The 16,549-nt window shown below is 58.0% G+C and overlaps 1 protein-coding gene across 17 annotated transcripts in view; it reads right to left on the bottom strand.

The window, feature by feature from the left end:
- Nucleotides 1-16,549, bottom strand: part of PNPLA7 (patatin like phospholipase domain containing 7) — an 87,934-nt gene that overhangs the window by 47,844 nt on the left and 23,541 nt on the right. For 7 of the 17 annotated variants that reach the window (XM_077966753.1, XM_028834521.2, XM_077966758.1 and 4 more), the window contains 7 exons: nt 15,775-15,903; nt 14,562-14,642; nt 12,656-12,782; nt 6,917-7,057; nt 4,375-4,475; nt 4,006-4,152; nt 587-664 (listed from right to left, as the gene is read on the bottom strand). In XM_077966753.1, coding sequence (XP_077822879.1) covers nt 587-664; nt 4,006-4,152; nt 4,375-4,475; nt 6,917-7,057; nt 12,656-12,782; nt 14,562-14,642; nt 15,775-15,903 — 804 coding nt within the window. Of the gene's footprint in view, nt 1-586; nt 665-4,005; nt 4,153-4,374; nt 4,476-6,916; nt 7,061-12,655; nt 12,783-14,561; nt 14,643-15,774; nt 15,904-16,549 lie in introns of all 17 variants that reach the window. The other 10 variants (XM_077966752.1, XM_028834520.2, XM_077966757.1 and 7 more) reach the window with 3 other exon arrangements.

Here is a 16,549-nt window from a genome sequence, read left to right as displayed (position 1 = left end):
TTTCAGCAGTGTCTACGGTTTCGTGATTTCACGAGCAGTCGTGGGAAATTCTGGGTTCTCGAGGGCTCCGTGCAGCGAGCCGAGCCTCGGATCTGCACGCCTTCTCTCCCGGCACCCGCACGCATACTGACTGTCCCCAGCAAACACGCGTCAGCCCAGCGTTCCTGTGCATGGCGGGTCCCACACCGCCTCGCCTGGGGCCCGGCCCCTCCCACACTGAGCCCCTGCACACGCCACACGTTTGGGTCCCATGTCTGCAGATGTGCCCGTGAAGCCACTCCGAGGCCACTTCCACTGATCTGTATCCACTGTGACCCCTTATGGCCTCTTCCCAATCTGCCTGCCCAGCCCACTCTTAGGTGCGAGCGGAAGGGCCAGTGCGGCAGGAGCCAAAGGTGGACACTGAGCTCTCGGGGCTCAGGGCTGCCTGAGGGGAGGGGCTCTGCCATGGTGCCCAGAGGGGCAGTGGCCTGGTGCTGGGACGTCCCCAGTCACTGGTGCCCAGCCCAGGCCCTCCTCTGGTGTTCCACCTGGCACTGGGCTGCGCCATTGGGTGGTCCCAGTGCCCCCCCGGACCCCCACTCACCTGGTCTCCCTGCCTTGACACCACCGTGCCTGCAGGAACGTGGAGAAGCACCACCCGGCCATCCAACAGAGATGAGTCCTGAAAACAGAGCAGGCTTCAGGGAACATGGGCGGGAAGCATAAATGAAGGTCCAGAGAACAGAGGCTGCGCTGGGCCCTTCGGGGGCAATGAGCGTTGAGGCCAGAGGCCGGGCAAGGCCCTCCTCCAAGGCCGTCCTCCAACAGCGGCCTGACGGACACGGGGCACCCTGTAGAGCCACCGATGCCAAACCAGGGCATTGACCCAGACACAGACACCAAACAGTGCAGCAAGGCAGGAAATTAAGAAACAGACACTCATATTTTTGTGAATTTACGTAAAAGAGGATGTCATTTCAGGGAGAAAGGGTGATTTCTTTATAAGTGGTGCCGGCATAGCCAGCAGTGGGACGCCTTCTCCACACCACCACCACCTACAGAACGACGCCCTCCAGGGCACGAGGAGTCTGGAATCTGGGAGCTCCCAGAGGTGAGCTGGGAATGCCCAACGCACTTGAACCCCGGAGGTGGAGGTTGCAGTGGACCCGGAGCCCATGGAGAGGCCCTGGGGCAAACCAAGGGTGAGGGAGCGTCTGTGGGTACCATAGCCACAAAGGTTCGAAACATCAGGTGTATAAACCCCTAGTCCACAGTGATAATGAAATAAGAAACCCCACCCATCACCTCAGAAGATGACGGAAAACCAAATCATTAATTTAAACCAAATCGTTAATTCAAACCAAATCGTTAAACTTCCCAAACCCTGATGGTGAAGGGAGTGAAGCCAGTTTCCTCCAAAAAAGAAAGGACATCTCACGTCTCCACAAGTGTGTCAAACAGGACGGAGAAAGAGGTGGAGGGGATGAGAAGAATCTGAGCAGCCACGTATCCAGCTCTCAGGCAGACGATGGCCACTGACAGGCCGCACCGCCCCAGGGCGCGTTGTCAGCCCGAGCAGCCGGGAGGCAGGAGAAGAAAGCGGCCTCCGTGATGCAAGCAGATGCGCGAAGAAAAGTCAGAGCCTTCGGGAGACGAGGGGGACATGGGAGATGAGGGGGATGTGGGAGACGAGGGGATGTGGGAGACGAAGGGGACGTGGGAGACGAGGGGGACGTGGGAGACGAGGGGGATGTGGGAGATGAGGGGGATGTGGGAGACGAGGGGGACGTGGGAGACGAGGGGGACGTGGGAGACGAGGGGGAAGCAGGGGATGGGGGGATGAGGGGGACAAGGGGGACGAGGAGGACGTGGGAGACGAGGTGGATGCAGGGAACGAGGGGGATGTGGGGGACGAGAGGGATGCAGGGGACACAGGGGATGCGGGAGCCAGCCATGGTGTGGACCACACAGTGGACTGTGACACGGACGAGGCCACTGGACAGGGGACACTGACCGCACGGCTGAAGCCATTTGGCCGTTTTAAGGATTGCTGTTAAGTATTCAGAAATGATAAGAGTGTGTGGTTAGGGATGAATCCTGAAATATCCACCAGTGACGTGCTATGATGATGGGATTTGCTTCGAGGGTGGGCACCTGGACAGTATGGAAGGGGTGCAGAGAAAACAAGGCGGACTGTGGCATGACCGCTGCCGTGAGGGCTGCCAGGTACTCACCTCCACATATTATTCCATCTATTCTATACAGCTTTGAGTTTTCCCACAACAAAAAGCTGTTTAAAGAGAGAGAAGACTGGCTGGGCACAGTGGCTCATGCCTGTAATCCCAGAATTTTTGGAGGCCGAGGCAGGTGGATCACTTGAGGTCAGGAGTTTGAGACCAGCCTGGGCAACATGGCGAAACCCCGTCTCTACTAAAAATACAAAACTTAGCCAGCTGTGGTGGCGAGCCAGTGGTCCCAGCTACTCGAGAGGCTGAGGTGGGAGGATCACTTGAGCCCAGGAAGTGGAGGTTGCAGTGAGCTGAGATGGCACCACTGTACTCCAGGCTGGAAGACAGAGCGAGACACTCTCCAAAAAAAAAAGAAAAAAAAAAAAAAAAGGAGAGAGAGAGATTTTTTTTTTCCCTTCAGGACAGAGTTTCGTCTTGTTGCCCAGGCTGGAGTGTGGTGGCACAATCTCAGCTCACTGCAACTTCCGCCTCCCAGGTTCAAGCAGTTCTCCCACCTCAGCCTCCCGAGTAGCTGGGATTACAGACGCCCACCACCACACCCGGCTAATTTTTGTATTTTTAGTAGAAACAGAGGTTCACCATGTTGGTCAGGCTGGTCTCGAACTCCTGGCCTCAGGTGATCCACCTGCCTCGGCCTCTCAAAGTGCTAGGATTACACGTGTGAGCCACCGTGCCCAGCCAGAAAAGGAGATTTAAGAGATAGATCAGCCAACTGCAGTTTATGGCCCTTACTCAGATCCTGATCTGTACAACAAGAAACCACTGAGAACCACTCCCAACAGTCAGGGGCCCAGGAGCGCGCTGGGTGGGTGAGCAATCAAAGCTTTTTAACATTTCACTTGCAGAACGACACTGTGGTTATGCCTCAAAACGGAGTCCTTAACCGTTAGAGAGGAATGATGTGAAACTACATCAGGTTTGAGATTTTTCAGACAGAAAATAATTGGGGGAGGGACGAGGAGTACAGTTGTAAAGTGATTGGCCATGACTGGTAATTACGGAACTAGGTGACTGGTGCCTGGGAGCTCACGACACTATCACGGCTGCTTTTTTACCGATTCAAAGCTTTCCATCAGCCAGGTGCAGTGGCTCACGCCTATAATCCCCATGCTCTGGGAGGCTGAGGCGGGCAAATCATTTGAGGTCAGGAGTTCGAGACAGCCTGGCCAACATGGTAAAACCCCATCTCTACTAAAAATACAAAATTTAGCTGGGCGTGGTGGTGGGCGCCTGTAATCCCAGCTACTCGGGAGGCTGAGGCAGGAGAATCACCTGAACCCAGGAGGTAGAGGTTGCAGTGAGCCGAGATCGTACCATTGCACTCCAGCCTGGGCAATATGGCGAGACTCTTGTCTCCAAAAAAAAAAAAAAAAAAGGTTTCCATCATATGTAAGAAATTACATCCTAGATGAACTAATGAAGCTGAGAAAAATATCATACTCTAATAATCTGAAGCTGAGAAAAATATCATACTCTAATAATCTGACACTGTTATTGCTGTATTAAATATAAACATAGATGAGAATTCTGAAGTCCAGCTTTGGGAAACCGTGATGTCCCAGAAAGCCTCAGCTTTGAGTTTGAACATAAGACGATCTCAAGCTGCTGGCTTCCCAAAGGGGGACCCCAAAAGACAACCAAGCCTGCACTCCACCCGAAGCGCCCCCTTTGCAGCCACCGTCCTCCACACTCGGAACCACTGCCCAACAGAGGCAGAGAGGAGCCCACGGGCCCTGGGTGGGACAAGGGCCAGGTGCCCGCTGGGGCCACTCACTTCCAGCTTCATCAGGGTGAGCAGGTCCTTCTTGGCAGCTCTGAAGATGGCGTCCGACTTCCTGCTGGCCAGGGTCTCATCCGCATGACTCTCTGAGTGGTGGGAGACTGGGGAGGGCATCTCTGCGACCATCACGTTTTTCTTGGACTCGAGAAGAACAGAGATACCAGCAATTAGAAGGGAGGTGATTGGGGAACATTGCACAAGGGCGCGGCCGGGTCTGACTCGCACAGTCCAGAAAGGCCGGCTGAGCCTCCTGAAGCTGCAGGTGCCAATGACACCAGAGCCAGCGGTGCCGCCAATGCACCAGCGAGCCACAGAGAGGGCAGGGCCCCAAGAGGAGGGTCAGAAATGACAGCCAGGGCCTACCTTGCTGGCCATGGAGCTCCCAGGGTACTCGTCCGAGTGCAGGAAGACCCTGGCACGGTCACATGCCATCCCCAGATCGGAAGTGGCACTGGCTGGGCCCCCTACACGCAGAGGGGACACTCAGGACATGGCTCGCTGGGCCACAGGCTCGAACACTCCCGGGGTGGGCTGAGCGCACCCTGCAGTCTAACTGCTCAAACCCCGGCAGGTCAGACTCAGGTCCCTCGAGGGAGTCGGGCCCTGAGATCCCCCCCACCCCCTGCTTTCTTTCGGCATCTGCCTCAATGGCTCTGTGGCCAGCAACTACAGGTTTTCTCAGCAGCTTAAACCCACACGGTGCCTTCAACAGTTCTGGGCACTGACAGAGGTAGCCCGGTCAGTGCCTAAGACACTGAAAGAAACCAGCCCTGGCCCTGAGCCAAATCCATCAAACCTTCCCGTGCACGCCACACCCTGACTGCTCGCTGCGGGCATCCCTTTGTAGAGCCCCCTTTCTCTCGTTGTCCATCTCAGGGATGCTGCCGCCCTCTGAACGTGAGCTCTCCTAATAGGTGCCCGGGGCCGTCACGCTGGTGCTTGGGGCTTGGCTCTTTGCAGTCCCAGCCCCATCTCAGAGGGAGGGGGTTGAGGCACCCCTCCAAAGAGCTCCCCTGTTGCTGCTTTTGGGCAGCCTCGGGCTGAGCGGGATGAAGCAGTGTGCACCCTTTCACGGCCCGGCCTCAGCATTACACAGCACTACACACACAGCGTATCCGACCTCTGGACCAGCTGCAGTGGATTCTGAGGAAGGGTGTGCGGTTTGCACGACGGGGTCACGCATGTCCAGGCACGGATCCAGCCCTGCGTGTGCAGCTGCACATGTGAGTGAATCATCTGCGCTGCGGTTTTCCATCCAAACTGTGGAATTCGCTACACCCATTTCTCAGCGGAATACAGAGGAACCGCGCAGACACTAACCGCGGACACATGCCACACAGCTGCCGCTGCCACGTGGCACTGCAGGAAGGAACCAGGCCCAGGAGCACAGCCACGTGCCCCTCCCTGGGAAGCCGGACATGGAGAGACAGGAGCGCTGGGCCTTGGAAAGGGGCACGTGTCTCCGAGGCTTACACTGAGGGCGCGCTGGTCGGGTTTCAGGGAGCTGCACCCTTCAGCCCGGTGCACTGTGCTATGTGTTACTCATGCCCCCATCAAGTCCTGCTGTTTTTTAAAAAATCCAAACTGTAAACCAATCTATGGCAACAAAGGTCACCAAGGCAGACGGATCACCTGAGGTCAGGAGTTTGAGACCAGCCTGACCAACGTGGAGAAACCCCGTCTCTACTAAAAATACAAAATTAGCCGGGTGCAGTGGCACATGCCTGTAATCCCAGCAACTTGGGAGGCTGAGGCAGGAGAATCACTTGAACCTGGGAGGTGAAGGTTGCAGTGAGCTGAGATCGGGCCATTGCAGTCCAGCCTGGGCAACAAGAGCGAAACTCCATCTCAAAAAAAATAATTAAAAAAAAAAAAAAAGAAATAAAATAGTCTTTGGAAAATTTATTTATGACTCAGGAATAAGGAAAGAATAAATAAGACCCAAAACACAAATCGCAGGTGCCAAAGCAAAGGGCTGGCTTTCCACAGAGGAACATCAGGGTCCCTGTTGCATCAAGGTCCGAGGCGGCATTTTCCAGCCCACGGACAAGAGGGAAGAGAACCTCCAACAACCGAAACCAAAGAGACAAGAGGGAAGAGAATCCCCAACAAAAACTAAGGAGACAAGGGGAAGACAATCTCCAGAAATGAAACTAACCAGGGATCTCTACCTACAGCACATAAGGAATCAACACAAATCAACCAAACTCCAGAACTGCAGAAAGTGGGCAGAGAACAGGACCGGACAGTCTAGGAGGGACGCCCAGATGGAATCGAATGCAGCAGGAGCCCATGAGCTTGCTGGTGGCCGGCGGTGGCAGATGGCGGAGGGGCAGGTCTGCGGCAGGAGCACGGCTGCACCGCCGAGCAGCGTGGACTTGGGAGGCTGCCCTGAGAAGGCCCCGGCCCCGTGGCTGCGGGCGGGTCCCCCGTGTGTTGGAGTTTTGCTCCACGTCAGTTATAGCAAAGGTCCCTGCAGGGAGGCACAGGTCAGCAGGGCTGGGGAAGGAAGCACAGGCTTGCTAGAGACCCAGCACGCAAGGCGGACGCAAGGCAGGAGAGGGACCGTGCAGGGAGGGCGGGAAGGGCCGAGCACATGGCTCTGCAGGGCATCTCGTGGCACCGGCCCAGCCCGGGCAGTGGTGGGGGTAGGACATGGCGGGGACGCAGAGGAGCACACCAGGGTGTTCTGGGCAGCAGGATGGCCACCAAGCCTCGACCCTAGAGCCAGAGGGCAGGCACAGGCCCCTCTGGGCATGTGGGACTTTTGTCCAGCGACAAATCAAACCTAGCGGAAGACACCCGCCTCGGCAGCGATGCTGGGCGTCAGTGCAGCTCAGCCTGGGTCTCAGACGCTGAGGGCCTGTGGGCCACACCGGCCGGGCAGCCGTCGGAGGTTCTTTACCTTGTGGGGCTGAAGGGTCAGCGTCACCTGCCCCGGGCTTCTCCAGCTCGTCCAAGATCTCTTTGCGAACAGAAGGCGCGGGAACGGACTGGCTCCTCTTCAGCAGAGGCCCAGCAGCTGCTGGGCGGCCGCCCCCGTGATCTGCTGGGGAGGCAGCCGTGAGCAACCTGGGTCTGCACGCACTCCCTGGCATCCCATGCAGCCCAGTCGGGGCCACGCGGGGAGCACGGTCCCCGCAGCAGCAGCAGTTGGCGTGCCCCACAGTGCCCTGCGCCCCTGCACACCCTCTGGACCAGCCCTCAGGCCACCTGACCATCTGCATCTGCTGGGCCAGCCGGTGAGTGCAAGCGAGTGCCAGCCTCTGACTAGCCCTGGCCCCTCCCTGCCCCAAACCCCTCCCCACCTTAATCCCCCTCCCCCAAATCTCCCCTCCCCACCCCAATCCCCCTCCCCACCCCTTCCATCCCTACCCCAATCCCCCCTGCCCCCCTCCAAGGCCTTGCTGCCCTGATTGCCCAGCTGTGGGCCAAGTGCATTGAAGGCAAATTCCATCCAGGTGGGGCTGCCGGCCAGCGGTTCTCAGGGCATGCCTTGGTGGATGCAGCTGTCTGGGCTCAGCTGGGATGGGCCACGCAGGGCTGCATCTGCCCCTCGGGTGAAACAAGGAAGGAGCCTGGCCTTGCCCACCACACAGGCTGAAGGAGGCTGCCCTGCCTGGACACTGTCCTTACCTATAGAGGCCCATGAGCCCTCCCCAGCCCTGGTCTCTGCCTAGACCCTACCCAGGACAGCTGCTGCCCCACCAAGTCACACGGACCTAATCCAGTGAAAGAAATGCCATTCAGGCAATGACACATATTCTAAAACGCACTTTCAGGCCAAGTGCAGCGGCTCACACCTGTCATCCAAACAATTCGGGAGGCCAAGGTGGGAGGATCACTTCAGACCAGGAGTTCAAGACCAGCCTGGACCACGTGGCAAGATGCCATCTTTACAAAAACTTAAAAAATGAAACTCAATGAGCTGGGCCTAGTGGCACGTGCCTGTGGACCCAGTTACTCAGTGGGCTGAGGCAGGAGAACCCTTTCAGGCAATGAGGTGGGGGTGGCAGTGAGCCAAGGTCGCACCACCAGACTCCAGCCTGGGCAACAGAGCAAGACCCTGTCTCTATAACAATAAAAATAATAAAATAATAATAATAATAAATGCATTTCTGAGAAAAAGCACATCAGCCAGAGCTGTGTTTAAATGTGGCTGTGACCCTCACGGGCTCCCAAGCACATGAGCGAAGCAGTCACTCCACTCCGTCCACTCCGTCCACTCCCTCACTCACTCCACTCCGTCCACTCCGTCCACTCCCTCACTCACTCCACTCCGTCCACTCCGTCCACTCCCTCACTCACTCCACTCCGTCCACTCCGTCCACTCCCTCACTCACTCCACTCTGTCCACTCCGTCCACTCCCTCACTCACTCCACTCCGTCCACTCCGTCCACTCCCTCACTCACTCCACTCCGTCCACTCCGTCCACTCCCTCACTCACTCCACTCCGTCCACTCCGTCCACTCCCTCACTCACTCCACTGTGTCCACTCCGTCCACTCCCTCACTCACTCCACTCCATCCACTCCATCCACTCCCTCACTCACTCCACTCCGTCCACTCCGTCCACTCCCTCACTCACTCCACTCCGTCCACTCCGTCCACTCCCTCACTCACTCCACTGTGTCCACTCCATCCACTCCCTCACTCACTCCACTCCGTCCACTCCGTCCACTCCCTCACTCACTCCACTGTGTCCACTCCATCCACTCCCTCACTCACTCCACTCCGTCCACTCCGTCCACTCCCTCACTCACTCCACTCCGTCCACTCCATCCACTCCCTCCCTCACTCCACTCCGTCCACTCCATCCACTCCCTCACTCACTCCACTCCGTCCACTCCATCCACTCCCTCACTCACTCCACTGCATCCACTCCGTCCACTCCCTCACTCACTCCACTCCATCCACTCCCTCACTCCACTCCGTCCACTCCATCCACTCCCTCACTCACTCCACTCCATCCACTCCCTCCCTCACTCCACTCCGTCCACTCCATCCACTCCCTCACTCACTCCACTCCATCCACTCCCTCACTCACTCCACTCCCTCCACTCCATCCACTCCCTCACTCACTCCACTCCGTCCACTCCCTCACTCACTCCACTCCGTCCACTCCGACCACTCCCTCACTTACTCCACTCCCTCCACTCCGTCCACTCCCTCCACTCCATCCACTCCCTCACTCCCTCCACTCCGTCCACTCCCTCCACTCCATCCACTCCCTCACTCACTCCACTCCGTCCACTCCCTCCACTCCCTCCACTCCGTCCACTCCGTCCACTCCCTCACTCACTCCACTCCCTCCACTCCGTCCACTCCCTCCACTCCGTCCACTCCCTCACTCACTCCACTCCGTCCACTCCGTCGACTCTCCCCACTCCGTCCACTCCCTCACTCACTCCACTCCGTCCACTCCATCCACTCCCTCACTCACTCCACTGTGTCCACTCCGTCCACTCCCTCACTCACTCCACTCCGTCCACTCCATCCACTCCCTCACTCACTCCACTCCGTCCACTCCCTCACTCACTCCACTCCATCTACTCCGTCCACTCCCTCACTCACTCCACTCCGTCCACTCCCTCACTCACTCCACTCCCTCACTCACTCCACTCCGTCCACTCCGTCCACTCCCTCACTCACTCCACTCCGTCCACTCCATCCACTCCGTCCACTCTGTCCACTCCCTCACTCCACTGTGTCCACTCCATCCACTCCCTCACTCACTCCACTCCGTCCACTCCGTCCACTCCCTCACTCACTCCACTCCGTCCACTCCATCCACTCCCTCACTCACTCCACTCCGTCCACTCCATCCACTTCCTCACTCACTCCACTCCGTCCACTCCGTCCACTCCCTCACTCCACTGTGTCCACTCCGTCCACTCCCTCACGCACTCCACTCCGTCCACTCCATCCACTCCCTCACTCACTCCACTCCGTCCACTCCGTCCACTCCATCCACGCCCTCACTCACTCCACTCTCCTCACTCACTCCACTCTGTCCACTCCGTCCACTCCCTCACTCACTCCACTCCGTCCACTCCCTCACTCACTCCACTGTGTCCACTCCCTCACTCACTCCACTGTGTCCACTCCCTCACTCACTCCACTCCGTCCACTCCCTCACTCACTCCACTCCGTCCACTCTCTCACTCACTCCACTCCGTCCACTCTGTCCACTCCCTCACTCACTCCACTCCGTCCACTCCCTCACTCACTGCACTCTCCTCACTCCATCCCCCACTCACTCCACTCTCCTCACTCCATCCCCCACTCACTCCACTCCGTCCACTCCATCCCCCACTCACTCCACTCTCCTCACTCCATCCCCCACTCACTCCACTCTCCTCACTCCATCCCCCACTCACTCCACTCTGTCCACTCCATCCCCCACTCACTCCACTCTCCTCACTCCATCCCCCACTCACTCCACTCTGTCCACTCCATCCCCCACTCACTCCACTCTCCTCACTCCATCCCCCACTCACTCCACTCTCCTCACTCCATCCCCCACTCACTCCACTCTGTCCACTCCATCCCCCACTCACTCCACTCTCCTCACTCCATCCCCCACTCACTCCACTCTCCTCACTCCATCCCCCACTCACTGCACTCTGTCCACTCCATCCCCCACTCACTCCACTCTCCTCACTCCATCCCCCACTCACTCCACTCTGTCCACTCCATCCCCCACTCACTCCACTCTCCTCACTCCATCCCCCACTCACTCCACTCTCCTCACTCCATCCCCCACTCACTCCACTCTGTCCACTCCATCCCCCACTCACTCCACTCTCCTCACTCCATCCCCCACTCACTCCACTCTCCTCACTCCATCCCCCACTCACTCCACTCTCCTCACTCCATCCCCCACTCACTCCACTCTGTCCACTCCATCCCCCACTCACTCCACTCTCCTCACTCCATCCCCCACTCACTCCACTCTCCTCACTCCATCCCCCACTCACTCCACTCTGTCCACTCCATCCCCCACTCACTCCACTCTCCTCACTCCATCCCCCACTCACTCCATTCTCCTCACTCCATCCCCCACTCACTCCACTCTGTCCACTCCATCCCCCACTCACTCCACTCTCCTCACTCCATCCCCCACTCACTCCACTCTGTCCACTCCATCCCCCACTCACTCCACTCTCCTCACTCCATCCCCCACTCACTCCACTCTGTCCACTCCATCCCCCACTCACTGCACTCCGTCCACTCCATCCCCCACTCACTCCACTCTCCTCACTCCATCCCCCACTCACTCCACTCCGTCCACTCCATCCCCCACTCACTCCACTCTGTCCACTCCATACCCCACCCACTCCACTCTGTCCACTCCATCCCCCACTCACTCCACTCTCCTCACTCCATCCCCCACTCACTCCACTCTCCTCACTCCGTCCCCCACTCACTCCACTCTGTCCACTCCATCCCCCACTCACTCCACTCTGTCCACTCCATCCCCCACTCACTCCACTCTCCTCACTCCATCCCCCACTCACTCCACTCCGTCCACTCCATCCCCCACTCACTCCACTCTGTCCACTTCATCCCCCACCCACTCCACTCTGTCCACTCCATCCCCCACTCACTCCACTCTCCTCACTCCATCCCCCACTCACTCCACTCTCCTCACTCCATCCCCCACTCACTCCACTCTGTCCACTCCATCCCCCACTCACTCCACTCTGTCCACTCCATCCCCCACTCACTCCACTCTCCTCACTCCATCCCCCACTCACTCCACTCTCCTCACTCCATCCCCCACTCACTCCACTCTGTCCACTCCATCCCCCACTCACTCCACTCCGTCCACTCCATCCCCCACTCACTCCACTCTCCTCACTCCACTCTGCTCACTCCATTCCCTCCCCACTCTCACCAGCATTGCTTCATTTAATTTCACATACTTTTGTTAGTCACTTCAACTCTTTTGGGAACATGATAAGCTATAAAAAACCAAGCACGCACCCGATCTGTAGGGTGGCTGTTAACGCCATCACACAGATCATCCAGGGGTGACTCATGCGGTGCCCGCCGCACCTGACCGCTTTCTCCCCATATGCAGGCCCCCCCAGTTAGCGCTCAGAACAGCACATGAGAGACCAACGCGGGAAGCCCACTCCCCATCAGGCACCGGGCTCGGACCAGGCACGCAGGGAGAATTCTGAGAACAACTGAAAATGGATGGCGAGGGGTCCTGGGCCTGTCTGAGGACATCCGGGCCTCCTGTGAGGAGACGGGGACATATGAGGAGACCTGGGGACCGTGTGAGGAGACGGGGACACGTGAGGAGACCTGGGCATGTCTGAGGACATCTGGGTCGCATGTGAGGAGATGGGCACACGTGTGAGGAGACGGGGACAAGTGTGAGAAGATGGGAGATGGGGACACGTGAGGAGACCTGGGGGCATGTGAGGTGACCCGGGGGCGTGTGAGGTGACCCGGGGGGCGTGTGGAGTGAGCTGTGGAAATTGTGGGGTGACCTGGGGCGTGTGGGGTGACCTGGGGATGTGTGAGGTGGCCTCGGGCACGTGCAAGATGACCTGGGGTGACCTGAGGCAGTGGGAGCAGGATCCCCTGGACTCTGGGGCTGGACATTGCCCTCCTTGGTGCAGGACAGTACCTGAGTCACAAGACTCCTGGAGCCGCGGTGGCTTTTTAAGCCGCTCTTCTTCACCATAGAACACCTGTTTCTTGGCCTTCCCAGCAGCCACGCTGGCTACAGACACGAGAGGGATGGCCTGGCTCTCCTGGGACACAAGAAGGAAGTTCAGAGCCACCCCAGGAACACCCCACACCCGCTGACAGGTGTCGGCCCCTCAAAGGAGTGACAGGTGTGGGCCTCTCAAGGCAAAGTTTATGCTGCATTTCAGGCGATGGGCAATCCAGTTATTCACAAAAAGGACTGGTCTGTTTAAGGCAACCAACCAAGCTCAGCCTGCTTTTACCTTAGGCCTTGCCTCAAACACTTTATCAAGTCAACATAATGCCCCAAATTGTCAGAACCTTAATACTCTTCATTAAAACAAAAAATAATGTAGAAAACAAAAAGATATTCCCTTAATGTCAACAACTGAAGATGACAAGCCCTAAAATGTCATCAGAATTAGAATTTCCAACTGACATGTGCAGATTAAAAACTAAACGTGCTAGGCCATTTACTAACCGAGCTCTACCTGCCCGTGACTGAAGAGAGCCCTCCGCACATCAGGGTACTGTTTCGGGCAGTGGGGATGGAGCAGGGCATGAAACCCTGGTCTCACTCAGTTCCCACGAGAGCTCAGCTAGGTGGGGACCGTCCCACATCCCGGCCAAGTGCCTCCCAGGGTCACACTGATAGGAGGAGGGAGAGCCGGGGTTCACAGCCTCGTGCCCTTGACAATACGCTGTGCCCTCCAAACAAGTCAGCTCTGCCCCGCAAGGTTCAGACAGGAGGAGCAGTCAAGGGCAACACACAAGGATTGCTGGCTGTAGGGACCCCACGGAATGGGTATGGAGAGGCGCAGCCTCCACTGGACATGGCTGTAGGGACCCCACGGGATGGGTATGGAGAGGTGCCGCCCCCACTGGACATGGCTGTAGGGATCCCACGGGACAGGCACGGGGAGGGGCAGCCTCTCCTGGACATGGCTGTAGGGACCCCACGGGACGGGAATGGGGAGGGGAAGCCTTCACTGGACATGGCTGTAGGGACCCCACGGGACGGGAATGGGGAGGGGAAGCCTTCACTGGACATGGCTGTAGGGACCCCACAGGATGGGAATGGGGAGGGGAAGCCTTCACTGGACATGGCTGTAGGGATCCCACGGGACAGGCACGGGGAGGGGCAGCCTCTCCTGGACAGGGCCGTAGGGACCCCACGGGACGGGTATGGAGAGGTGCCGCCCCCACTGGACATGGCTGTAGGGACCCCACAGGATGGGAATGGGGAGGGGCAGCCTCTCCTGGACATGGCTGTAGGGACCCCACGGGACAGGCATGGGGAGGGGCAGCCTCTCCTGGACATGGCTGTAGGGACCCCACGGGATGGGTATGGAGAGGGGGCAGCCTCCACTGGACAGGGCCGTTGGCTCGGTATGAAGCCTGCAGGGCCAGAAAGGGAATGAGCATGTGTGTGCTGCCAATGTCCTACAGAACACAGGTGACCAAAGGCAGACTCATCACAGACTCCTGAACCGGAGCTGCAGAGGCACCAGGCAGCTGTTCACAGCCGTGTGGGCCTCCAGAGGGACAACTCCAGCATCGGAGAAGGAATTCCACCTTTCCCAAGTCTCAACGGACCAGAGATTTTGGAACACAAGGCCCCAGGAGAATCAAGCCTCCAAATCAACTGGCAAGTGCCTTAAGGTAGGAAAATACACACAGCCCAAGCATCACCTCCCGAAGTCCTAACGACCAGCAACCAGGACGACCACAGCTGTAGCTGGCACTGCCCCACCAGGCACTGGGTGCCTGCTGCGCCAGCTAACAACTGTCCCGATGCCAGCTGCCCGGAGCAACATGGGGCTTGTGAGCTGGTTTCCACTTACAGGGTTGAAGAGCTCTGTGGTCAGGCCGAGGTAGTTGTGCAGAGCCAGGAAGGTCACTCTCTGCAGCCGCAGCATGATGATCTGCAACAAGACGCCAGCTGCGCGGTGATCCCTTGCCCGGGCGCAGGGCGGCCCCGCAGCACCACACAGAGCACTGAGAACCGTGCCCTAAACCCGGCGGTGACCCCCAGTCCGGGTGCAGGGCGGCCCCGCAGCACCACAAACAGCAGTGAGAACCATGCCCCAAACACGCTGGTGACCCCCGGCCCGGGCGCAGGGCGGCCCCGCAGCACCACACAGAGCGCTGAGAACCGTGCCCCAAACACGGCGGTGACCCCCGGCCCGGGCGCAGGGCGGCCCCGCAGCACCACACAGAGCGCTGAGAACCATGCCCCAAACCCAGCAGACCGCACAGACCGAACCCCCTCAGGGTGAAACACCCGGCAGTGTTGACACCTCACCGCTGTCACATCACGGGGAAGGGGGTGAGGGGCGAAGGAAGACTGCATTGTTTTTGCAAGTTTTCTATAAAACTAAAAGTTACTCCAAAGTGAGAAGTTTAATGAAAATGTAAAAATCTCTTTGAGGGGTAGTGAAGGATCTTAAGACCTCTTTGAGGTTGTGAATATTCATTTTTATTGTAAGATATACATGACTTTTTTTTTTTTTTTCAGATGGAGTCTCGCTCTGTCGCCCAGGCTGGAGTGCCGTGGAGCCATCTCTCTCGGCTCACTGCAGGCTCCGTCTCCCGGGTTCCCGCCATTCTCCTGCCTCAGCCTCCCCAGTAGCTGGGACTACAGGCGCCACCACCTCGCCGGGCTAGTTTTTTTTTTTTTTTGTATTTTTAGTAGAGAGGGGGTTTCACCATGTTAGCCAGGGTGGTCTCGATCTCCTGACCTCGTGATCCGCCCGTCTCGGCCTCCCAAAGTGCTGGGATTACAGGCTTGAGCCACTGCGCCCGGCCGCCTGGCCTACAAATTTTTAAAATATAACCTTAGTTCTTCCCAAACCCACTCAGAATCCCACATCACCAGTGGTAAGTCCCGCCAATGAAGTCAATTTCTCTATTCCTGTGAAATCACCTTCATGGTTGTAAAGCTTAGAACTGAGAAAGTAAATAGGCAATAAACCCACTCAAATCCCAAACCGGTGCCCAGGTGCCCCCCAGGATGACCCACCGCAGCCAGAAGAGTTGTCTGAAAAAGTGACTCACCTGCACCACCCTCACCAGAGTTTCTGGATATTTTTCAAAAACTCCGTGAAAAGCCGCAGCTGGAAGCCGGAGGATGGTGGACGGGACGGCCGCGCGGGCGGAGACCGTTTTGTAAGGTGCAGTGTGGCCCTGTAACAACAGCTCCATCAGTCCCCGCTGTGCGGGCCCGGCCGAGCCCCCAACGGACTGCAAAGGCTGCTGGAAGCCCTGGAAGAGGCCCTGCCTGCTGCCCAGTCACACGGCTCCATTCTCCTTCCCAGGCTGGGCCGTGCAAAGTGCTGCTTTTGGCACCAGCTGCACAAACCCAGTGGTGACCCCCGGCCCGGGTGCAGGGCGGCCCCGCAGCACCACACAGAGCACTGAGAACCGTGCCCCAAACCCAGCGGTGACCACCGGCCCGGGGCACAGGGCCATTTTTGACTGTCCAAGAGATGTACGGCGAAGGACTGGCTGACAATGGAATGTGGGTGAGGGGGAGGCCCACAGGCAGCTACCCCACCAGACCTGGGCACTCACTATGGGGAGCTCCAACCACTCCCACCTGCCACTGAGGCTCCAGTATAACTACTCTTACTCTATATATTTTGTTTATTATACTGGAAGAGCTTGTGCCCTCGGTCTGTTGCCTCGGCACCTGGGTGGCTTGCCAACATATGGAGGATGGCGCACAGAGGATGGCGCAGCTCAGGGACGCGGGAGCCTCATGGTTGGACCTCACTCTGTGGGTCTCTTCTTTTGACTGTTTTGACTGATCCAGATTTTCATCCTTTTTTTT

Source organism: Macaca mulatta, chromosome 15, assembly GCF_049350105.2.
Source record: "Macaca mulatta isolate MMU2019108-1 chromosome 15, T2T-MMU8v2.0, whole genome shotgun sequence".
NCBI lineage: Eukaryota > Metazoa > Chordata > Mammalia > Primates > Cercopithecidae > Macaca > Macaca mulatta.
This window is presented reverse-complemented; position numbering and strand designations above follow the sequence as displayed.